The sequence below is a fragment of the Syngnathus leptorhynchus genome, chromosome 2, assembly GCF_054491065.1.
Source record: "Syngnathus leptorhynchus isolate UIUO chromosome 2, UIUO_Slep, whole genome shotgun sequence".
In the NCBI taxonomy this organism is placed as follows: domain Eukaryota; kingdom Metazoa; phylum Chordata; class Actinopteri; order Syngnathiformes; family Syngnathidae; genus Syngnathus; species Syngnathus leptorhynchus.
The window spans coordinates 5,667,577-5,691,659 of NC_141196.1; the positions used below are offsets into that span (position 1 = coordinate 5,667,577).

The 24,083-nt window shown below is 47.5% G+C and overlaps 4 protein-coding genes across 5 annotated transcripts; 1 reads left to right on the plus strand and 3 right to left on the minus strand.

Moving 5' to 3' along the window:
• Positions 1–510: 510 nt before the first annotated feature.
• On the minus strand, positions 511–5,198 carry cd248a (CD248 molecule, endosialin a). The gene has a single exon (XM_085906048.1). The coding sequence runs from the start codon at positions 5,137–5,139 to the stop codon at positions 2,914–2,916; it is 2,226 nt and encodes a 741-aa protein (XP_085762174.1). The 5' UTR covers positions 5,140–5,198; the 3' UTR covers positions 511–2,913.
• A 6,010-nt stretch (positions 5,199–11,208) lies between these two features.
• Positions 11,209–13,801, minus strand: rce1a (Ras converting CAAX endopeptidase 1a). Its single transcript, XM_085906059.1, has 8 exons — positions 13,226–13,801; positions 12,825–12,927; positions 12,672–12,755; positions 12,473–12,551; positions 12,236–12,403; positions 12,093–12,164; positions 11,954–12,016; positions 11,209–11,656 (listed from the first exon to the last, which is right to left on the minus strand). Exons 1-8 carry the CDS (start codon positions 13,315–13,317, stop codon positions 11,421–11,423), a joined length of 897 nt encoding a protein of 298 aa, XP_085762185.1. The 5' UTR covers positions 13,318–13,801; the 3' UTR covers positions 11,209–11,420.
• Positions 13,802–14,166: 365 nt separating this feature from the next.
• On the plus strand, positions 14,167–19,909 carry peli3 (pellino E3 ubiquitin protein ligase family member 3). 2 transcript variants are annotated; one of them, XM_085906053.1, is made up of 8 exons: positions 14,169–14,189; positions 14,262–14,349; positions 16,294–16,491; positions 16,823–16,952; positions 17,021–17,122; positions 17,191–17,406; positions 17,999–18,187; positions 18,445–19,909. In XM_085906053.1, exons 3-8 carry the CDS (start codon positions 16,319–16,321, stop codon positions 19,042–19,044), a joined length of 1,410 nt encoding a protein of 469 aa, XP_085762179.1. In that variant the 5' UTR covers positions 14,169–14,189; positions 14,262–14,349; positions 16,294–16,318; the 3' UTR covers positions 19,045–19,909. The 2 variants fall into 2 exon arrangements, with proteins under 2 accessions (XP_085762180.1, XP_085762179.1); XM_085906054.1 differs by having other exon boundaries at positions 14,167–14,353.
• Positions 19,890–23,793, minus strand: rab1ba (zRAB1B, member RAS oncogene family a). Its single transcript, XM_085906065.1, has 6 exons — positions 23,424–23,793; positions 22,454–22,526; positions 22,285–22,380; positions 22,117–22,212; positions 21,906–22,037; positions 19,890–21,595 (listed from the first exon to the last, which is right to left on the minus strand). Exons 1-6 carry the CDS (start codon positions 23,435–23,437, stop codon positions 21,401–21,403), a joined length of 606 nt encoding a protein of 201 aa, XP_085762191.1. The 5' UTR covers positions 23,438–23,793; the 3' UTR covers positions 19,890–21,400.
• Between the last annotated feature and the right edge of the window lie 290 nt (positions 23,794–24,083).

Consider the following 24,083-nt stretch of genomic DNA (forward strand, 5'->3'; position numbering starts at 1 on the left):
AAGCTCTGTGCTATCTACGCGGAACTAGCTAGCTAGCAGCATCTTCGGCTGACCACTAGTGCGCCTAAACACATTGCGGAGTCGCTTCTAAGTCATTAATTAGCTGCAAATAAACGAATCTCTAACAAGCTTCATAATTACAAAGAAATGGCGAGAAAAGCTGGAGGAGTCATGCTAAATGCTAACCTAAGTTTGACACAGCACCTCAATTAAGGGGTAAAAACACATTTTTATTTGAGACGCTGCTATTTTCCTTTATCGGTAACAACTCCGCCAAAAATGTTTTGTTTTTTGGGGAGGCTAGAATCAATGGGATTTAAATTCATTTAAATGTGTTGTTTGTACTGAGTGATAGCGTATACGTTTCAATTAGCTCGTATGTCGAATACAGGTATATTTTGTTTATCTGTGCGTAGGTGCTTACTTGTACGTTTTATCGACTTTGTGTTTACTTTTGTATGGATGTACAATCGACATATATAATGTTTCTGTGATGGCTGTGGCAGCTTTATTGCAAATAAAATAACAAGCCTGTCAAAACACTTTTCATTGGCACACACACAACGCACGCACACGCGGACAAGAATAAATGAACAAGCTTCTAGGTCGAAATAGATGATATATTGCCTCAAGGACAGTTGTCAAACTCAAGGCCCGGGGGCCACATACGGCCCGCCACATCATTTTATGTGGTCCGCAAAGACAAATTGTGCATCAAATTCGAGTGTCATTACCAGAATTGCAAATTGTCTTCACTTTTAATATCTTTTTCTTTAAATATTTGACTAATTTTTACTCGTTTGATTTAAAAATGAGGTATTTGTCAGTTTGTTTTGTAGCTTTTACTGTATATGAGGCGCTCATACATTTATTTAGATTGACAGTCATGATGGCCCTCCAAAAGAAGCTATGACTACAATGTTTGACATCCCTGACCTAAAGTGTCGGTCTTTCAAACATCAACTATTATGACCGGCTTTTGTTTTCAGATTCTTCTCGTGGCTTTTTGTCAATCCTCACCGGGAAAACAGACTTGATGAAGCAATGCCCCCCCCATCAGCCAACCACCTCCCCGATGCACACACAGCCACACTCGCACACGTCGGTTTTATCAGCACTGCTGGGAACACAGCGACGGGTCACGGCAGGGTTGGAGGATGGCTGCGGACATAAACATCTCACATGTGTTTTCTATCAGCGGCTGGGGAATCACACATCATTCAGATAGCCAACAACAATGCCATCCTTCTAAATGCCTGCTTTTGGCTTGCCTGTAACAAGAGTCCCTCCCAATATGAATGACAAACAATACTACAAGTCATGAGCCTCGCGTGTCCCTCGCAAAAGTCATCAATGTGTCACCAAATTCATCCTCACACTGCTGCAGACTGGTCCAGGGAAATGAAGTTGTACATACCCCCCCCCAAAAAATTCAATTTAGGCTTCCAGTGAAAAGACCACCCACACAAGCTTTGCTGGGCTTCATTACTTTGTCAACAATTAGTCAAGTAGACAAATAAAAATGAAAGATGACACATGACTGGTCGTCTAATTTTGACTGTAGAAAATGTAATAACATAGCTTAGATTTGTTTAGGAAATTCATTTTGAAGCTCAGTTAAAGCAATAAATCCGATTATAACACATAAAATAAAGCTTGGTGTTTATCTGGCCCGTCTTCGACACATTATTTTGAGTCACCGTCTACGCAACGCTCAGTATTAATCAACCAAATTAGGTCCTTCTGCTTTCTCAATAACGCTGAGTGCATTTAAGTCGAGATGGGTCCGAATTATTTAGAATGTTTGAGATACAGACAAAACCAGCAAAAGGACTTGATGTTAAACTGTAAAAAAATGAGCACAATCATATTGTCTCATTCTTAGATTCGGAGCCTTCGTTTTCTTTCCGTTCTGCTCGAGGCCTTAGTGAATGAATGGAGAAGCAAAAACTCCGGCAAGACGGATGCCATTCAGGATGTCCTTCATTAAAATGAGCAAAAATCAGATGAGAAAGCAGGACAGAAGATAAGCCGAACACTGGTTTGCATTAGCGCAATGGTAAACTAACAGCAACGGGTTCAAGGCATTTGTGGAATTCGCAGCAGTCGAAGATGCTGAACATTCATCAATGTCGTCAAAATACACAGTCGAATGTTCACATAGGGAATTACGATTTTATGACTGTAAAAATAAAATTAGAAAATATTTTTTTTTAATTACTTTTTTCCCTCCCCATTCACATTAAAGGAATACAACAGATGTTATTGGTCCATGTGAAAGCAGTGAAGCCATTCGGGGAGAGAGAAAAAAAAAATGTCAATGCATTTGTTTGTAATGTACGCATTTGTGATTGTCTTGGCTTTCAAACAGCTGGATGTGATTCAACCTTCCAGACTCAAAGAATTGAGCTAGAGCCAAGGGGCGGGTTCTGATGAATTTCTACCAAGTCAAGGTTAAAACAAAGAAACACCCATCCAACATTCAGACATCTGCACCACAAACGTTTCTTTTTTTTTTTTTTTTTTTTCTCGACACGTGAATGAAAAATTGCTCGTAAAGTAAACATTCTGTACATTCCTCTGCATTTCACGGGGCTTTCATTGCCGATGGTGTCGAGGCTAATATGATCCGCGACAAGATTGAAGAATTTACAATGGAAGTTTTTCCCTGTAAAGCAAAGGACTTGAGCCGTGAAATGGAGGGGGGGGGGGGGGGGAATGGAATCAAGTGATCAGTGTCGGCAACTTCCAGGCAAAGCAACAACACAGACAAAAACGTTTTCAGTGTCTCTCACCTGCTACATGAACGAATAACACAATATTCAAAAATGCCAATCGGCTTTAACCACGACTTCTTCCTTTCCGCAAATTTGACTGTTTTTTTTATGTAAAGCCATTTTTGGTGCTCTCGACTTAGACTTGGCTCTTGACTCCTGCCAAAGGTCCAGCAGCGCCCTGCTTATCGTGAGCGCCGGAGATCCAGTGGTAACAGTCGGTGTCCGACTTGCTCCGGGAACGCACAGCGCAGCGGGTACAGTAGACGATAGCCAGAACCGCCATTAACACCACGAAGATGCAGATGGGCACCAAGAGGCCCACCAACAGCCAGGTGCTACTCTGAGTCGACCCCTGGCCCTCCTGGACTGAATCGGAATGTTTGATTGTGGGCTGCTGAGAGGGGATGACCCGGGCGGACGCGTCTTTGGAGGTGGTCGCGATGTCCTCGTTCTGTTTTTTTTCCTCCGGGGTCTGTTTTTCTTTCTCTGATGGATTGTGCTGGCTGGAATCAGTAAGCATGTCAGACACTGTGACTTTATCCTCTGGATTTCCTCGGTTCTGGAGCACAGTTGAGAACCCCGCCCACCAATTCCATGCCCCTTCTGAGATTGTAGAGGTAGAAAACAAGGGGAAAGGAGTGGTCTCCTCTTCTTCTTCCGGCTCCTCATCTTCGTATGAGTAAAGAGAGGTGCTGGAAATAGTGGTGGGTGCAGGTGTGGTTGTGATGGTGGTTGGCAAAAGGTCAGCGTGGCCACCAGCATCTTCCTCGTGTGTCTCTGGTGCGGGATGAAACAGGTCCTCCTGCGGTGCGCTGGTCACCCAAATTACATCCGAACCCCAAACTTTGGGAGGGTCAGTCAGCCAGTCGAGTGTCCGATCCCCCTCTGGGTCCCAATCGGTCTGGCCGGGTTGCGGTGGCCAATCGTAGTCCACGGGATCCCACACGGGTGCAGGCTGGGGCGTATGCCAAGGAAAGGACGGCGTGACGGCCGATCGGTCGCCTATCTTCTGACACGAAGACGAGTCGGACGGGACGAGTTGGTATCCTTCCTCGCAATAGCACTCGAAGCCGCCCTCGTAGTTGACGCACATTTGCTCGCAGGTTCCCGGGATCTGGCACTCGTCCGTGTCTTGGCACCGACTGCGGTCCTCGGGTTGCGGTGAGAACCCAAAGTGGCAGAGGCAAAGGAAAGAGCCGTCAGTGTTCTCACAGGTCTGTTCGCACGGATCGTTTAGGCATTCGTCCAGATCCTGGCAGGCGCCCTCGTCGTTGAGGTGGTAACCCCGCTGACAGCGACATTGGAAGCTCCCGGGGGAGTTGACGCAAGCATGCTCGCAGGGACTCTGGAGACACTCATCCACGTCCAAACAGCCGTGCTCATCCGGAGCCAGCATGTAGCCATCGGGACAGGCGCAGCGGTAGCCCTCGGAAAGAGGCAGGCACTCAAACTGGCAGTTGGCCTCTTGGCAAGCATCGGACAGCATGCAGCTTTGACCGTCGTCTTCCAGCTGATAGCCCTCGGCGCACTCGCAGTACGAGTGCGCGCCGGCTTGCTTGCAGAAATGCTCGCAACCGCCGTTATTCTGCCGGCACCAGTCGGGAGAGGCCGGAAGACCGGAGCAGATAGGGGGATCTCTGGACCACCCCACTGAACCGTCTTCCTTTGAGAGACACATTACCGATTGCTGCTCCTTCTCGCAGGGCACGGTTGCCACCGAGCCCAAGGGCACGTGGGTCAGAAGGGTGCTTAGAAGGTCAAACGGTGTGGCGTAGAAGGCGTTGCCGGAGCCCTCGCTCCACAAGGCGGGGCACATTCCTTTGTAGCCGTAGTGGCACAGATAACCGTCCACGGGCACCGAACAGGACCCGTCCAGCCACTTCAAGTTCTCGCCGGGGTCCTGAGTGTTGTACCCCATGACGACACAGCGCGGCACTGAGCACATGGCGTGCGAGTACTCTCTCTGCCAGTTTGTGTATTCTGTTTCCTGGTCACCCGTAGTCCAGGAGAAACCCCGAAGAGGTCGGGTGGCCGTGCACTGGCGAGGTTGCCGCTGCAGGCCGATCCAAACTTGGACCTTGGTGCGCGAGCGTCGCAAGTCCACGGTGGTGAAGAGAGCGTGGACAGCGGCGGCATCCACCTCGCGTTTTAAGGTGGCCAAGTTGCCACCCTTCTCCTTGCAGGCCCTCCACGAGTCCAAGAAGGTTTTTCGCTGGAAGTAGACCACCAGGCAGCCGTCCGCATTGCACAGCGCGTCTCGCTCCATCAAGTCCTCGGTCCAGACGCAGGAAAAGCCCCAGAAAAGGAAGGCCAGCAGCGAGGTCAAGAGGGGGGACACAGAACCGCTCACCAGGGAGCCCATCCTATTTCAGCACACGGTATTCCTTTCCTAGTTCCCGATTGTAGCCTAGTTCAAGTTTTCTTCCGTCATTTGAACTTTTTCTTATGGGAAACGCTCCTCACGCTGCCCGACAGGAACACATCTGAACTCCCTGCAGTCAAACACACGTAGTGCGCAGGAAGGGGAGGGAGGGAGGGAGGGAGGGAGAAGAGAGGAGAAGGAGAGGAGGAAACAAAAGTGTTTTTGGAAGATGTGGGAGGAGGAGGAGGGGCTCTGGCGGTGATGTATGTCAGAATGGGGGGGCTAAAGTGAAGACTGTGTCATATGGTTTTCATAAATCTTGATCATGGATGTCGTTTGATACGCTGCCACAGACACACAAAGGAGTTAAAGGAGGACACTTGGCTTTATCAATTTCAAGATCGTCCCTTTCATGTTTGCTGCACGATTTCATCTATAGAGTTTTCTTTTTATTCAATAATTAATCTTTCATCATCTAATGCATCTCTATATGGAACGGACCAGAGGAAAGGAGGGAGGCTATCTTCCTGATCGCACACATCTGCTTTCCTGTTCGAGAAGCACATTTGCACTCAGCCAGAAAGAAGATACAGTTTCTCGCAGCAAAAAAAAGATCAAGAACAACAATTCCAGCTAATAAATCTCCCCGATGGTGATGGGGAAAGAGGGAAAGCTGTCAAGGTCAGTGGCGTGGAGGAAGAAGGGGCTCTGGTATTGCTATGAAAACAACCACTCAGTGCTGAAATGGAGACCGAGGTGGGTGGGTGGGGGTGGGGGGGGGGAGGTGAGGTGAGGTGAGGTACTTTTGTGTGAAAGGAACGAGGTAGCAGGGGGACAAAAACTTTTAGTCCAAATGACTGGTTGTTTAGAATGCTGGAGAAAGTTGGAGTCCAGTTCCAATGCATGTGTAGAATGAGACGAGACAACAACTGAGCTGAGTGTTAAATAAAAATAGCCAAATAACATTCAGCTGATCATTTGATGATTTTTTTTTTTTCCCCCCTGAAAAGCAATCATCTGCATTCAGTGATTTGGCTGTTTTAAAAGGAAAAGCAGCTGGCAACCACGAGACAAGCACTAAGTAGGTCGGAATGACTGCAAGACAAGAGCTGCTATTCACGCGCAGACAACACAACGAGAATATTTGGCAGGGAAAAAGCAGCTCAGTGATTAACACTTCCCGCCGACGACACATAGTCAACACAATCCCGAGGCGCTTTATGGATAAAAATGAGCAGCAACATTTTTTTGCGCTTGAGTAAAACTCAATTTATCAATTTGTATTCCTTGCCACCAGTCTGTCGGCTATAGTAAATATTGTAAAACCAACACTGATCAGTATAGCTGAAGATAGCCAGGTTAAGTGCTACCAATCATCCAACTCCATCTTATTTTCATACTCTCAGACCACCCAATTGGAAGAGAAGATTGTCAAACCATGTGGAATGTATATCGCGGATTGCAAATTTCAAATATCAAAGTATCGTTACGCAGGAATAGAAAAATACAAAAACGGGGTGGCTTAAAGAATAAAAAGAATTTAGAATCGACTTGTTCAGTCTACAATCAAACGAAGCCCGACAAGACCCATTCAGATTGGCAGATTCACCGAACTCTGCGTGCATCTGTTCAAGAATCGGCAAGAAAGCTTGAAATTCTTTAACCATCACACTTGGAAGGTGGGCGATCCCTGTGAGAACGTCTGGAAGGTTTCCCACGAGTCCAGCACTCCCCGAATGAGTCACAAGTACCCAAATGTCCTCAAATTCCGACTCTGCCCATGTTATGTTTCTATTCTGCGATTGAAGCGCTCGGAGTGCTATCCCCCCCCCCCCCCGACTTCAACAGTCTTCCGGTCCTTGTTAATTCCTCCCTCAGTCTACTCGTTTTGGCTCAGCAGGAAATTCCTTTTTATATGCTTAAGGCTAATCAGCCCACCATATGGTTCAAATACACACAAAAAAAGATCATCTCGGCATTTTCCCCGATTGTCTCGGGAGTGTATAGCGTAAATTCATAAAGGAAATCAGCAGCGCGAGATAAGACGAACTCGTCGTCGCTGTGCTATGATGGTAACTGAAGTCCAAGTATGTGAGAATGTGAGGTGTCAACAGCGCCTCGAGGAGACATTTAGGTGTTACTCGACACTGTCCATGGTCACAAGCCGCCCGCTGCTACCATTGGAGCGGAGAAAGGCGATGAAGTCGGTTGAGCTCCAGAAATAACAAACATATCAAAAGTCCAAGTGAGGCAGAGCAGATGCGAGACGCAACAAAAAAAAAGATGTCCTTAAAAAGTGAGCCCTTTTCCCTGGCCAAGTTTCCTGAGACGCGTGGGGAGAATGGAAATGGCGGAAAAAGCAGCCGGTGTTGGATTTCAATTCTAATGGTCACTCCAGATGGACAACAACACCTGGATTTGTATCGAAATGCTAAATACACGTGAGCTTTCATTCGAGTCAAACGCAATCGAAAAGGTCAAAACTGACACCTGTGAAAACGCCAGCTGGGGGGAAAAGAGAAAAAGATGGCCTGCGGCTACCATAAGCATCAGCGAGCAAAATAGTCCAACAGCTCCAATAGTTACGGTCTCCTCAAGCTTCCAGACTTTATGTGTGCCAGAGACTCCACCGGCTTCAGGCTGGAAGGAACAGCTTCTGCATTTTTTATTGCCAATTGACATGATCCGAAGAGGAAAAAAATAAAATGGTTGATTTCAAATTGCCTGCGGCTGTATAAGATTAGCCAGAAGGGAAGAATATTAATCAGTGAAGCCTTTTGAAGACGATTACGCTTCTTTGCCTGCTGCCGTTATCGGGCCAAATTAATTGCTTGACTTGGGGTCGAACACGGTTTGGCTTCTCAGGAAAATGAAGTCTCTCAAGGCAGAAAGTTGGACGCACCGTCCCCTTCAGCTGCTTTTTTTTTTTTTCATGATGTGATATGTAGCACCAAAAACCTTTGGATGTTGGACTCTTGGTGGACAATTTGCGCAAGCGTCTCAAAATAGGACGTAAAAGAGGTCATCAGTTACACCAACTGACTGCAAATACCTTTGAGCCCAATATACAAGCTTAAGGTGAGACTTGATGGGGGGGGGACTCACATAAGCAGAGGTGTGCTGTCGCCATGGCAACAGACTATGACTAATGTTGTCATTCACATCACAGTCATGCCATGTAGAACATTACAGGGTCCGTTAGCCGCTAGTAGCACTTAACGTGCCTTATTAAGCGTACTGGAGTGATAAGCATCCATGCAAGGTAATGGAGGAGTGGAAGAAAATATGGGGGGGGGGGGGGGGGGCGGCAGGCATTGTGGGAGGACCGACTGGACCCCAGCCAGCTCGGCTGTGGGAGAACTCTGGGAAATGTTTATCGCGCTAAAGCTAACGCCCGGGGGAAATTGTTCTTGTCGGCAAACATCAAACCGTCCGGCGGAGCTGAGCGCGGATCCCTGAAAATTTCCCTCCAGACGCTTTCCGGGAAATATGATTTGTTTGAAAGGCGTGAATGGTAGAAGATGAGCTGGAATGACGATTGGAGTGACCAGCGTGCAAGCTAGGTAGAATTTCATTTTGTGGTAGAGAATAAACAAATTGGGATGCAACTCCAACACTCCAATGAGATATCAGCAAGAAACACCGCTTGGGAACCAACAACATCAGTGCCCCCCCCCAAAAGCCCTTGATGGCGCAAACCTCCTTATTCTTATACTTACACAAGCATTCCCAGTACTTCAAATACCACTGGGCTAAGGCTGATTGACCCCAAAACATTCTCACGCTCTAAATGGGCCTTTCCCCGAAACACAACAGGAAGTGGAGGTCAAATGCAGGGAGAGAAAGAGGGAGGGTGTCTGCAGGGCTAGTGCCATATATGTCTGTATTTGTATGTCTATGTCAGTGAAGGACTTGCTGCCTTTTCTCAGCATGGTTGGATTGATAGCAGCAAGGAGAGCCCCCCTCCCCCAATCCCTTCTAGTTCCATTCAACTTAGGCTCTAAAAATACCAGCAACAAGGGCACCCAAATGTAAGTTCGCAGCCCATTACCCGAGAACCTTTATGCCCTCACGTAATAAAATCAACAACCAGCTCAAGTACCTCAGGGAAAAATCAACACTGCTGACTTTGTGGCCAGCATTCCTTGCAGTTGTATTCCAAAGTGACTTGCAGCTGCTTTCTCCACTGGTAACTTGTGAAGCCGGTGGCTTCAATCGTCCACATTCTCATCACGTCTCCGGCAAAAGCTCGAGTGTTTCAAAATATGCAGGATCGTTCATGATAACGACGCGAGAGCGCAAACAAGTGGGGAAGAAACCTCCCGGGAAGAAAGCTGGCTGACATTGAAGATTTTCATACAAGGGACAAAATGGATGACAATGAGGAGCTGAGTACTCTTCTCCTAACATTCACAGTTGCTCCAGTTTTCTGGGAACGAGCTGCACTCGAGGTTGACAAAATTCCATGACGACAGATGACGCTTTCACGGGCAATAAAAAAAAACTGCTCCTAGACATTTTTTTTTTTCTTTTAGGCATGTCGCGTCACCGATAGGTCAAAGGGCAAGGATCCTTTGTCGTCAAATATTCATTGCAGTCCAGGCTGCTATAAAAGCATATTGCCAAAATAAAACAGCTGTACATACAGTGACTGGCTGTCAGCAAAGTTTTTCTTTGTTTAGCCACTTTTGAAAGTACACCCCCGCATCCCCAGGGTCGACTCCTCAAGTCAGCCCCACGCTCAAAATAAGACTGAGAGGCCAAAATGCCTTTGTAGGCCTTTTAGCTAATGCTAACCCAGCAAGCAGCGCTATGCTTTTTTTAGGAAGCAACAACAATCAGGAGGAAATTAATACTCCAACTCAACACTAAAGCCTGGGGAGATGTAAAATAGACATTTTTTTTCTGCCCAGTTTCAGTTTTTTTGATATCTAATATTGGCAGAGAAACACACAAGACAATTATCAGGTCTCCACATTCCGCGTTTGATTGATTGCTTTGGAGTCGTCCATCTGGAGCATGAGAAGAGCGAGCGGTTCCGCTACGCAAAGCAACGACACAAAATGAGGAAAAGCATTGACACAATTATACTGATGTCACTATTTGTTTTTTCCACTCAGTCACAACAAATTGGAGCTCAGGCTAGATTTGCAAATGCACTAGCTCGGCCTCGCATGTCAAGCGAGCCGACTGAGGGGACCGAGATTAAGTCAACAATGCGCAAAATGTGAGCCCCCCCCCCATGTAACAAAGGTAGAAAATAGCAAGCGCTTCATATTGACATGAATTAAAGACTTAGCATCAGACGTGAAGCTATGATTTCAGATAAGAGATGCCATCGGTGGAAAAAAAAAAAATCACAGGCATGACTACATGTATAAAATTTATTTACAAACTTTTTTTTTTTACAGATAAGGATTATTTGTGTCAAAGAGTGTTGAGATCCATTCACATTTTCGGTACTCATCACTAGGGGGGAAAAAAAAAAAAAAAACCTGGACTCATTGCTGATGAGCACATTTGAAATTTCTCTATTGCCTCTAGAAAAATATGAGAACTGCTTAAGCTTTGCAAAAATAGATTCCTCTGCTGTCACACCCGAAGCGAGCAAAATCACATTTCAGTGTTTGTCTTTCCTACCTGATCATTTATACAAAAGTGGTCGGTGACAGTGAAGTACAAGTCAAAAGGAGAGCCAAGGACAAAAGGGAATCGAGTGAGGTGGCATAATGATGTGCGACAGGTGCCACTTCGGGGGAAAGGTTGGACTAACTAATTTTATTTCCAGCAAATGTTTATCTTGGCACAGAAAAGCCTCTTCAAACTGTACCATAAATCAGCCAGGAGCTGCAACACAGCTCTTGATGAATAGTGTTTCTCCGTAATGGACCAGAAAAAAAAAAATAAAAAAAAAATGGAACGCTCTCTGATGCCTTCTAGTGTTAGCCTCACACAAAGAGCCCAACAGCAAACACTCACCACCACCTTTACTTAGGAAATAAAATGCTCATGATTCTCTATTGCTCAATCCGTCAATGTTGTCTTCACAGTACAAGTTTAGCTTATAGAGTGTTTTGCGCTTTTTTTTTTTTTCGTCTTTCTTAAAGTTCTCGCTGCCAAAAGCACCGCTGATGTTCTCTATTGGGGGATGATTGTGAATGTAAACAAAGTAGTGGTCGCCATTGCAGTATTGCAGACCTGAGCTTTGTATCGTCTTCATCTTGGAGCAAGGTGAAGGACAGACAGACAGAGGGAGGGAGAGAGAGAGAAACAGGCCAAGATCAAGAAGAGGCGAGGCAGAGGGCGCTGGAGGAAGAGGCCAAGGTGCACAGCGGTGTGGGGGGGACATAGTAGGATGGGTCGGTGAAGGGGAAGAGGAAAAGGAAGAAGAGGAGGACCCCCAACAGGTAAGAAGAAAGGACAGTGTGACGATGGGGGTGCTCCAGAGCCGCACTGATGGTGGGGAAACCCATGTAGTTACAGAAGGAGTGGCAGAGTACCGGACCCACCAGGTGACCTGGAAACAAGGGAGACGAACGAGTGGATGAAAAAAAACAGACGTGTCGCCTTGCTTACATTTAATCCACTTGATTTTGTCATCTTCTGCCATTCATTCTTATTTATAAAAATAATAATTGACCTTAAGTTATTGATTCTTGTTCTTGTTATTTATTTCTCACTTTTATTGCTTTCTTCTTTGTTGCTCATGTGCAATGTTCTCTTTTGTGAGCTACTGGGTTATCGATCTTATCGGAGGTTAGATTTTTTTTCACCGCTGTGTATCTGCGCAAGGTGAGTACTGAAAGTTTCTTACCTGTTCTCATCAAGACGAAAGCTGTGTAGGCCCCGAACACAGCTGTATAGGAAAACTGGAACACTGTGGTTGGACGAGACAAAGGGGGTTATAAGATCAGCATCGTCGTGTGTCAGAAGATGGGCAGAATATGACTCGCCTGCCGAAAGGAAGATTCCTGACAGCGTCCCCTGCCGAAAACGCAGCAGCTCAATCACGTGATGGAAGTGAGCTGCAAGACAACAACACGTCACGGTAAAGTCAAGAGAACTTTTTTATTGCCGTCTTCTCGGCTCAACTCACCCACTCCAAAGAAGAGCGGGCACGTGAGGATGGCGACAGCCGGGCCAAAGCAGGGTACCAACATGGGCAGCATGCAGGCCCTGAACACCAGCTCCTCTGTTAACGGAGCCACCACCTGGTTCCTCAACCAGCGCATGTCACTGAAGCACACCACCCAGAAGTACGGGTCTGCCAGACGGAATCGTCTAAACTCAACATGTCGACGTTCCCGGGAAAAAGGCACATGCGCCAACTCACCGAGGGCCACCCGGATGCCGTCCACGAAGCTCCAGGTACAGTCCATAGCCAACTGCGTCAGGGGGCCCAGAAAGAGGACCTACAGTATTTTGAGGTATACTTTTATTTCATTTTAACTTCTACAACACCTGGCTTTCACCTTGGTGGAGTCCCAAAATGGAAATGCCATCTTAACACGTTTTGACTTGTGCCATCTTACCATGGTCAGCAGTAGAGGAAAGATGACGGCAGGGACAAAGCCTTCAAAGCGGATCCCCATGATCGCCAGAAGTGATGGCCCCATCTGAGATACACACGCAAAGTGATAGAACTGGACCAAGCCACAATAACTCTCCATCTTCAACACACTTACCCTGATGCCTGTGAATTCCCTCCATGCCCACACAAAAAGAGGCGAAGCGCCTGAGACGATTAACACGCTGGTGAACCGCCGCTTGATGACAGTCGGGTGGTCCCTGACAATAAATAAATAAATAAACAAACAAAAACATACACACACTTTTGATCCCCAGCGGAAGGAAGAAAGTAATACAGCAGTTTGGACGAAACAACATGAAATTGATTCAAAAATGCAGTACGTGCATTTTTAATTGAATGCAGGCTAAAGTGATGCAAAATATCTGCAGAATTAAACATCACAAAAAAGCATCATGGTTTGGAGAAGTACTTTCTACTACTTGCTTTGTTAGTGTACTGTTCGGACATCATTTGGACTCATTCTTAATAAGGAGAAGTCAACATCGAACGACTTACCTGGGCAGGTCACTCCTCCACACGTACAAACTTCCAACGTAAGAGCAGGCGAGCAGCAGACAGGACAACACCGACACTACGGCTATGTTCATACTGCAGGTCAATTACGATTTCCCCCCCGATGTGTCCTGTATCTGATGTTTTTCCATTTCAATCTGAACAGGACATGTTTTCCTCCAACTAGGATCGGTCGGCTTTCGTGTCTGGATAAAAATCGGATATGTATCAACGCGAAAAATAGCTGTGAGGCCAAATAGACGATTCAAGTCGATCAACTAAATAACAAAGAGGATACGAAAAGCTGCGCATACGATCTTTTCGATATATTAGTTGGCGTTATTAGCTAAACGGCTACTTTCTCGGACGCTGGTTGATACCGTCATCGGTCTGCTTCCTCTTTGCCTTTGGGCATTTGACAACACTGCCGCCTGCTGGCCATAAGTGCGCAGCACAATTTTCCGGACATGGACGGTGGGGATAAAGAGAATAGAAAATGGCTGGTGGATGGATAGTTAATTAACTAGACAAGGTAATTGGAAAGTTTCTCATTAATAGCGTCGACCTGACAGGGGAAAGTAGAGCAAAACAAGGCAACATATACAAATATATATGGATGGATGGATGGATGGATGGATGGATGGATGGATGGATGGATGGATGGATGGATGGACTAACATCACAAATGTACTGGGTTGTGTAGCCTTACAGTGGCCCTTCAAAGTGCAAAACATAAAACTGAAAAGCAAAAATACATGTTATTAGGCACAATTTTAACTTAAAACTGGAAACTTCCACGGCCCACTTCTGGGAATCGGATGCCTACAACAACTACGATATATATCCCAATTGGGTACTGTGACTGTGTGACAGTGAAGACGAATAAGCTTTCGGCCGCGTATTTACAAAGGGGAATTTACCGACTTCTTTGAACGCAACACCAATTTCCCCATCTCTCCAGGAGAGAGTGAGTGAGTGAGTGAGTGAGCCAGCGAGCAAGCGAGGGGCTCTTGATCCTCACGTCCCTTCTTCCCTCTAGGCGGGACTGACGTGGACTGTCAGGAGCCCCCAATTCACAAGGAGGAATTCCAAAGCGTTTTGCGATCCCCGTTGGAAAAGCTCAGCGCGTACGTGAGTCGTTTGACGCGTTTGTTTTTGTGTGCCTCTGTGGCAGAGGGCGTCCGCGAAAGCAAATGGCAGCTCAGGGGCGGCCTGGCTATCATCTTGCTCCATTTGTGCCCGACATTAATGTCGCATTCATGTCTTGTCGCATCCTGCTCTTTTGGGTGGGGGTGTATGCATGCGTGTGCGCGCGCGCGCGTGCTGATGTTTTCTGGAAACGGAATCCCCAGCGTGCGCGTGCGTGCGTGCGTGCGTGGCAGGCCGCGCGTACAAAAACAAAGGAAGCGTCTGCACATGTTAAGCCAGTCGCAGAAGACTTGTGAAGACAAAAAGCTCACTGAACGCCCTTGTCGTCTTCACAGGCGTTTTAATGGCCTTTTGATCAAGTGAGTCCATCCCTCTCCTCCTCCCCCTCATCATCATCTTTGGAGAATGAGGAGGACGTTTTGTGGGCTTGGTCTTGAGGATCATATGTGCTCAAAACGGCTGATGCTGCTCCTGTCGATGCTCAGGACCACACTGCTGACACGAAGGATGGAAAATGTGGTTCTTGGCACCTTGAGATACGAGTTGAATGTATTCCTTGGCTTCACCAGCAACCCAAACTTGTATCTCAAATGATCAGTGAAAAGAAGGGAAATGCTGACTTTGCTTTTTTTCATTTAAACCAGCGAGGGCTGTTCTTAAGTCAACATAGTTTACGCGCAAGTCTCTTTGGTTGCGCTTTTCTGTGTAAACTTCAGCAGGGAGTGGCGCGGCAAAGCCTGAAAATGAAGGAGAAGATTGTTTTTAGTCACAAAGGAGGATCCCGATCACCACGGCAACACCGGGGATGCTTCTCGTGTGACGCAAACTTTGTGACGACAAACGTTTGGATGTTTTCGTCAGCTTGGCCCAGAAAGTTCAACACGAGAAATAAACGGCAGCTAGCTTTGACCGAGGTTTCCACCCAATGTGGACATTTCCAAGTCCTCTTACATACTTGCTGACCTTTGACTTGGCTGGCACCCATTTTTGATGTTTCTTCAGGCCTGTCGGCTTTTGATCCTGCTAGTCAGTGGTGCTAGAAATGCTGAAAGTTGGAGCATTCCAGAGAAACGGGAATTGTGTGGGAGGCACGTAGCAGTCTTTATCTTACATAATGTGCAACAGGCACACTTGATGCTATTAAATGCAAACTCATTTTCTATTTCCATTCAAGGTCAGGAGAAGAGATAGATTCAATGACTATGTCACGTCGTTTGTCACCTTGTTGCAGAGTATATTTCCACGGCTCGCTTTATATTTGGGATGGCTTTAACGAAAAGAGGACTTCCTGAGTGGCTCTCCTCTTCCCTTGTCTTATCTATTTCATCCTCCCTTTCCCACCGCCGAGACACGACATGTGGCTTGATTAGAAAAAAAGCGTGGCTATCCATCACCCTGGCTGCCACGCTGTGGAAAACCCCGCAAGGCCGAGCTCCCGCCTCGTCTCCCTCACGCTTCTCCCTGTCCTTTGGTGTTTTTGTGGGAGAAACGAGCATCACTTTTCGCCGTCCTCCATCCCTCCTCTTCCCCCACGAGCAGATGGCATTTGTGCAACCATGGTGGAAATAGCAGCATGTCAGCGTCACGAAGGAAGGCTCGGATGCGTTCTTGTCCGGGCTCCTCCTTTGCCCAATTTCCAGGCAGGCTAATAAAATGGCCTCGGACTGGCCGTCATTTGACGGTGAAGATCTTCTCAGCTCTTCTTCATCCAATCGAACATAATAAGAGGTCACCCGTAGTTGCGTTCGTGCTCACATTTTGACGTGGTTGCCTTAATAGCTGAACAGGAAATCGCGATGACCGTCTCATCGGCTGACAGGGAGGATAAAGCGTCTCGCGTCTGTTTGTGGCTGCGTCATGCTTCTGAAGAGACGGCAGAAGAGACGCTGATGTGCTAACTGTGTGCCCCTCCTCCCCAACAGCAGTCCCCGGTGGTGGCCAGTGGGCATGGTTTTGGAGGGTAGCTCCGAGGCGCTGTGTCCCCCCCCGTCGCTGGAGCTGCGCCCATCCTGCAACAAGAGCCAGCCGTCGCCCCCTTTGGGCTCCAGCTCTCAGCTTCCCGACGGAGTCTTTCCCGATGACAGGGAGACCGTCACGTACGGCGAGCTCATCGTCTTGGGGTGAGACGCCCAAATTTGCCTCCGTGATTACGGTTTGTCGCTGATGAGGTTAGCTTGTTCAGAGCGCATCCAAATGAGACAATGATTTCAACTTTGTCTGAGTTCGGCCGGATAAAATTGTTTTCAACTTGCATTGTACAAATTCAACAATAAGGGCCCCGAGATTGACCTCTGGAGAACTCCTCGGGTCAGAGCTATTTATTGAACCAAAACTCCAGAGGTCCGTTACGCATCATAGCCCTTTTTGCTGTGATGTCATGGTGGACACAGGATTGAAATTTGGAACATGAAAAAAAGGTTAAAGTGCAGTTTGGGACTTGATCGTTTGCAGGCACAATGGCTCGCTGGCCAGCGGGGACAAAGGTCGTAGGAGGAGTCGCCTGGCCCTTTATAAGAGACCAAAAGCCAATGGGGTCAAACCTGATGTCATCCACAACATCTCAACACCTCTTGTGTCCAAGGTAACTAACACAACACCTGAAGCAGTCATCCCAAAGAGTGAAGTTGCCTTTGTTATTTTCTTCGGCAGGCACTCAGCAACAAAAGCCAGCACAGCATCTCATACACGCTCTCTCGCAGCCACTCGGTCATTGTGGAGTACACGCATGACACAAATACCGACATGTTCCAGGTGAGTGTGACGAGCACGCAACGCGCCCCGACAAATCCGAGTGACTCGTCGCATTTGTTTCCCGTCAGATCGGCCGCTCCACGGAGAGCATGATCGACTTTGTGGTGACGGACACATCGGGCGGGGGCGGCGGAGGCTGCGCCGGCGGGGAGGGGGGCGGAGGTCAGTCGGCGCAGAGTACCATCTCCCGTTACGCCTGCCGCATCATGTGCGAGCGCAACGCCCCCTACACGGCTCGCATATACGCCGCCGGCTTTGACTCCTCCAAAAACATCTTCCTGGGGGTGAGTGAGGCATTCTCATGGCCGTGTGATTGCAACTCATTCGAGTTATTGATGAAGAGTATACAAATGCTATCTGATGTAGAAATCAGCACACCGCTCGACTCGCTTTGGAAATTTCTCTAGCTACGAGCCGTCGGTTAATGGATTTTTTTCTTTGGTTTGACTCGCGATCCGAAGTTTGACACACGAGGGTTGTAAGTTGGCAGTCAACCTTACGCCAAGGAGCGGTTTGGTAGCTAGAAACAAAAAGAGGCTTCATCCATTTGTTAAAAGGGTGACACGTGACAGCGCCACTGATCTAATAATAGATTTCTCAAGTCAGCATGACATCAATCTATGCAAAATTCATCAGAGGCCCCTCGCACACACGCAGACGAGCCGCGCCTTTCAATTCTACGCCGACCATGACATGGCAATTTGTCCACAAAATGTTATGCTTTGATTGAGATCTCATTTGAATGAGTTTATTCTTAGGCGTGGGTGAACCTCTCGGCATGAGTCACTACTAAATATAACAGCACCCACCTGTCATCCACCTCCACCATCTTTCCTCCTCACCTTGACGTACATCTTTTCCTCCACCTCCCCGCAGGAACGCGCCGCCAAGTGGAGGACGTCGGACGGCTTAATGGATGGACTGACCACCAACGGCGTGCTGGTCATGCACCCAGCCGGCGACTTTGTATCCGAGCCGGCTCCGGGCGTCTGGAGGGAAATCTCCGTCTGCGGCAATGTCTTCGCCCTGAGGGAGACCCGATCGGCACAGCAGAGGGGAAAATTGGTACGGATTGATGGCGTTAGGAAAGTGTCATAAGCAGAGGCGGAGCTACAGGCTGGCCAGGGCTCCTTTTTATATACTTGACAATATAGGAACGGTCTAATCCTTCAATATATGGCAAGGTGGTTAACAACAATGTGTACGATTTATAAGACATTTTTATATTCACGTAGCAATTTGTCTTACTCACGCGGACCAGCGGGATTTGGACAACCGACGACTTTCAACTCGCTGATCTTTCCCCCCCCCCCCCGACGCAGGTGGACAACGAGTCCAACACCCTCCAGGACGGCTCCCTGATCGACCTGTGCGGTGCTACGCTGCTGTGGCGGACTCCCAGCGGCCTGCGCCGTACACCCACCCTCAAGCAGCTGGAGTCCCTGCGCCAGGGGTTGAACGCCGCTCGGCCGCAGTGCCCCGTGGGCTTCAACACCCTGGCCTTCCCCAGCCTGGCCCAACGCGAAATCGTGGACAAGAAACAGCCCTGGGTGTACGTCAACTGCGGCCACGTGCACGGCTACCACAACTGGGGCTACCGCAAGGAGAAAAGCCCCGCCGGGCCGGGGGGCACGGCCCCGGCCGCCACGGGCGAAAGGGAGTGCCCCATGTGCAGGCGGGTGGGCCCCTACGTGCCGCTGTGGCTGGGCTGCGAGGGGGGCTTGTATCTGGACGCCGGAGCGCCCACCCACGCTTTCTGCCCCTGCGGCCACGTTTGCTCCCAAAAGACAGCGGCGGGATGGAGTCAGATCCCGCTGCCGCACGGCACGCACGCCTTCCACGCCGCCTGCCCCTTCTGCGGGACCTGGTTGACGGGAGAGCGGGGACACATTAAACTCATCTTCCAAGGCCCCGTCGACTGAAGCCGTCATGACGCCGCATCTGGACAACATCACTTTGGTTTGCTCCGTCGCCACGCTCAAATCCCCCGTTATCACCTTTCTTCATTGAAATCAAAGACAATTCATTCGTTCCAATTACAAACACAATTCCTTTTTAACACGTGAAAGCCAGACTGAGGGACCACGTGGTACATTGTGTGTGTGTGTGTGTGTATGCAGAATTTGTAAATAAATTGTGTGGACATGAGCGTGACACTGATTTGTGTGTCGCTAACATCACCAGATAATGTCAAGTTTTGTAAGGTAGGTGCTGATCATGCCGCACAACTTCAATCTGTACCCCACACGCCCCACCATGCTAAAAATAACTCAAGGTCAGCAGAAGAACAAGAGAGGAAATAAGAGAAAATAACTACCAGGCTCATTTGAATCTATCAATAGTTGTCCACTGATACATTAAGTAAACAAAAGCTAGTAAGTAAATCTCCTCAGTAGTATTTGGCATTAAACTACTGCAGTTTGAATCATTTGCTATAGAAATAAATGCCTTAATGGACATTTTACACAAAGGAGGTTAAAGGTCATTTGAACATCCTTACTTACATCCAAGACCAACTGGTTCGTGTCAATTGTTGTCTGTCTTGACTGCAACTTGCATAATGGTCAAACGGCCTTAAAGTGAAAAGAAGATGACTTGTGGGATCACAAATCAAACAAAATATTCAACCGATTAAAAAAAGCAAGCAACTATGATTGAATGGGTCCAACTATAAAAATGGTTACAAATAAAAGGAAACAGGGTTGCTGTGGCAATAGCAGATCCGGTAAAAAAAAAAAAAAAAAGGACCATTTCTACAAAAAGACAATTTCTATTGTTGAACTTTTTCATCATTTTATTATATAGTTATTTATAATATGTACAGACAAACATTGTCAAAAATCAGCAGTAGACAGCACCAAGTGAACAAGCGAAACAAAAAAGTGACTGACAGGTGCCTGATTTGTGTGTGCATGTACTTGTTTTTTTTTTTTTTTCTTCTCGTTTTCTTTTTTTAATCAAGTCCATGAAGATGTGTACAAAAGCCGTGGACGTTACCTGCTTTGAGACACGTGTACAAATATGGGATCAAAGTTTGCGTTCACACGCCGCCAAGCAGTAAATAATCGATGAAAACGTTAAAATCAGTAGAAGAGCAAGTCGAAACAAGTTAAGCAGTCATCAAAGCACAACATCCACTAAATGTCTGGCATCTGCTGGAATGACACCGGTGTCACAATTGTCCAAATCGGTCAGGAATGTTTTGACTCAGTCCTGCTCCATTAAAACATTAACCCCCCCACCCCCCAACAAAAGAATTCACATTTATGCCCTTCCTCGCCAATGTCCTCAAACGGAAGCCGCTGCTCTACTCATTTGCAGACGAAGTCGAGAGATCATACCTAGTCCGGAAACCCAAGACCAGTCCGTCCCAGAAACGTCCTTGTGCTTCAAAAGCATCAGCGAGCCTGCAAGTCAAGCTTCTGTTTGCCACTGCACCTCAACGCCAGAGGAAAGACATAAGATTTTTTTTTTTTTTGCTATATAGTCACAACTTTTCAAGGTCCTTGGTCATAAGCCGACATTATCAAGACGAGAGTGCACTCAAATAAACAACTAACCGACAAGAGTAAAGAGCAGTTTCTGTTGGACAACATGTCTCTACTTCAGCGACATCATTCTGAACCTGGCACGGCGGCTCACGCGACAAACCAAAGTGGAATCGAAGGACTCCAAAGACACACGGAAAATTATCGCAAATGGGAAGCCCCCACCGACAGCAATTTTGTTTTGCCCTCGTAGTGCAAAGAGCCCAGGTTCTGGATGGAAACAAATTCACGAGGCCTTGGGTTGGATTGATACATGCCCAAGCAAATCTTTCCTCTCCAGCAGGAGCGCAAATGTTTGCATGCGCTCGCTGCGGAGAGGACAGGACATAAGCGGCCAGATGCTTGCACCTGTGCGCTAAGCAGATTTGGGCTGATAAGATGGCGAAGGGGCAGAAGAAAAAAAAAAAAAAGGGTGTGGGAGTGTCGTCAAATTGCCTTGGAAAATGAAAGGCGTGCTGAATGTGGGATAACCGTAGAAACAAAAGACAAGGACCAAGTGGACTTTGCAAAGTAAACAAACCAGCCCCCCCAACTTGTGTGAGGATGCCGGCCGGGGGCAATCCCAAAAAAAAATCTGATATTCTAGCAAAACAATGTGGCCGGTCCAGGTCAGATGGAGATGACGGATGGAGGCACACAGAGGAAAGCGCAGGGGGGGGGGGTGGGAATCAATTGACACCAGAGACAGCCGTGAAGGTGGGGAATTAGGCGGGAGTTAGGGCCCCCCCCTTTAACAGCAGCCTCCCCCCGACTGCCTGACGGGGGTGCTCTCGATTTTCAGATTGGGCCTGTCACCGCCCGCCGTGGCCCCGGGCCCCATGCGCTTCTTGATCTCCGCCGCCATGGTCATGAAGGCCTGTTCCACGTTGGTGGCGTTCTTGGCGCTCGTCTCCAGGAAGGGGATGGACAAAGAGTCGGCAAACTCCTGCCGGAGAGTAGCAAACGTTGGCGACAACATTCCCAGCGGGTCTCCACTCTGTTCCCATCACTTATTTGAACTGGACTGTACTACTTTGCTTTCAAACATGTCTTTTTGTTTTAAATAGGTAACAGTTTTCAACAAAAATGCAGCAATGGCACACAGAAATACTTTCTTTCAAATCAGCGGTCATTGTTTTCGGGGGGGAAATTTTACATATCAACTAGTGAAGAAAAGTCAAAACACCCTTAGTCGTGCGTGTCAGCTAATAAAGACCCAGTCGGCAGACGAGCGCAACGTGTGGCTGCGGACCCACCTTGGCAGTTGTGTAGTCCACCACTTTCTTTGTGGTCAGGTCACACTTGTTGCCCACCAGAAGCTTGTTGACGTTTTCGCTGGCGTATCGGTCGATTTCCTGGAGCCACTGCTTGACGTTACTGTAGGACTCCTGTGACGGACGTCACGCCTCAAGTTTGTACTTCATAGACCACCTGAGGGCATCAGTCACAGTCTCATTGATCACCTACCTGGTCCGTCACGTCGTACACCACGATGATGCCATGCGCGCCGCGGTAGTAGCTGGAGGTGATGGTGCGAAACCTCTCCTGGCCCGCCGTGTCCCACTGATAAGAAGTACAGGACACGTTAACACGCTAATTAGCCCTCTTGTCGATGTTGCACGGGTGCGTGCTCACAATCTGCAGTTTGATGGTCTTGCCATCCAACTCGATGGTTCGGATCTTAAAGTCCACCCCGATGGTGCTGATGTAACTCTCGGTGTAGGTGTCATCCTGCGAGGAGTGCAAAGATAAGATTAGAAGAACGCTGTTTGCCCGGCCGGTGAGACACAGGTGCGGCACTCACGGCGAAGCGGAGCAAAAGGCAGGATTTGCCAACTCCGGAGTCCCCAATAAGCAGAAGCTTGAACAGATAGTCGCTGGAAGGAGCAAAACACACCAGTCATTACCAACATCGACATTTCATAGTCATTCATGGCCGACTATGAAATTAAACGGCAAAATCAAATGACAATGTTAGCGATTAGCAATGTTGTTCGTTGTGAAGAAACCAGAGAACAAGTGTGGCATTTACACGCACGCGGAGGGATTCGGTGACAAGAGCGGGTGTGTGTCTGTGTCTCATTTCAGGCTGGTTGCTCAGGCATCAAACATCTGCCACTTGCGGTATCGTCTATCCGACCGCTACGGACGGCTCACCTTCCTCAATCGGGCTTATTATGGACAATTCAAGTTTTGTTGAACTCACCTGTTCATTTATTATGCAGACAAGTATGACTGATGAGGCAATAAACTAACCAACTTCATGTCTCATTGCTTATCTGTGACAGCGACGTATAGTGACAGGCGAACAATGCCATACTCTGCCACTAGGTGGCAGACGGGCCAATGAACTTGTGTGTACCTATACAGCGGTTGTATTGTATAAATCCCAATAATCGCATACGGAAGCTAATGGGTCGAAATTTCACATCAGAGTACATCAGTTGAAACAAAACCTTCATTAAGTCAAGATTTATAGGGGTTTTTCTTTTCAAACATTTTTCCTCGATGTAAATTACGTGCTTAGGCTAAATGCGGTTTAGGAAACACTTGGGTTGTACGTGTGTTGCGTTTCGTTCTTGTTGTGGCGTCAAATCCTCGCGAGGTAGTCATCTGACACTTCCGGATGAAACGCCCAGTCGGCCAGCGCCGACGTCAAACGAACATGGAATTAGCGTGACATTAAAATTAACGACGTAGGACGAGGCAACAGTCGCATAGCAGCGAGCGTGTTGGCTTACAAGGTGAAAGCGAATCGACAAATCCAAACTTACTATTCGGGATTCATGGTCTCACTGCTGTCGGCGTCTAGACTCGACACTTCCTTTTTTCTTCCGTCCTTGCTTTCCTTCTTTCTTCCTTCCGACTAGGGCAAAATGGCTCGTCGGTTCGGTCGTCGAGGGACTCGAATGAACGTCTTTCGTGCTCCCTTCACCGTTACTCGCTCACCACTTGATCATATAATGCTCATTCCTTGTCGTTGGATTGCGGCCCGGTGATATTTGACGAGTTCTCGCTAGATGTGACGGTGTTCGACTCGCTTTTCCTTCTTTCTGCGACCGTCGGTCAGTCGAAGCTCAAAGTACCTGATCGCGCATGAGCGGAAGTGACGTAAGTTGACGTGTCGCTACGGACAAAGTGCCCTACGAGTTGTAGGGATGTATTGATTATAAATTGACTGTTTACGGAAACATATACGATTTGGTTGTTAATCACAATATAATCAAGTCCCTTCCGAAATTCCATACACACAAGTCCAAAAATAGTCACTCAAAATATTTTTGTTTTAAATGGAAACCAGACAGTAAATTAGTACCATAATAAATTATTTAAAAAAAATAGTCACAATTATTGCTTTAATCAGTTTAATGTAAAAAAAAAAAAACTACTTCACGTACAATATGAAACTACATTATTTGCATAATCAAATGACG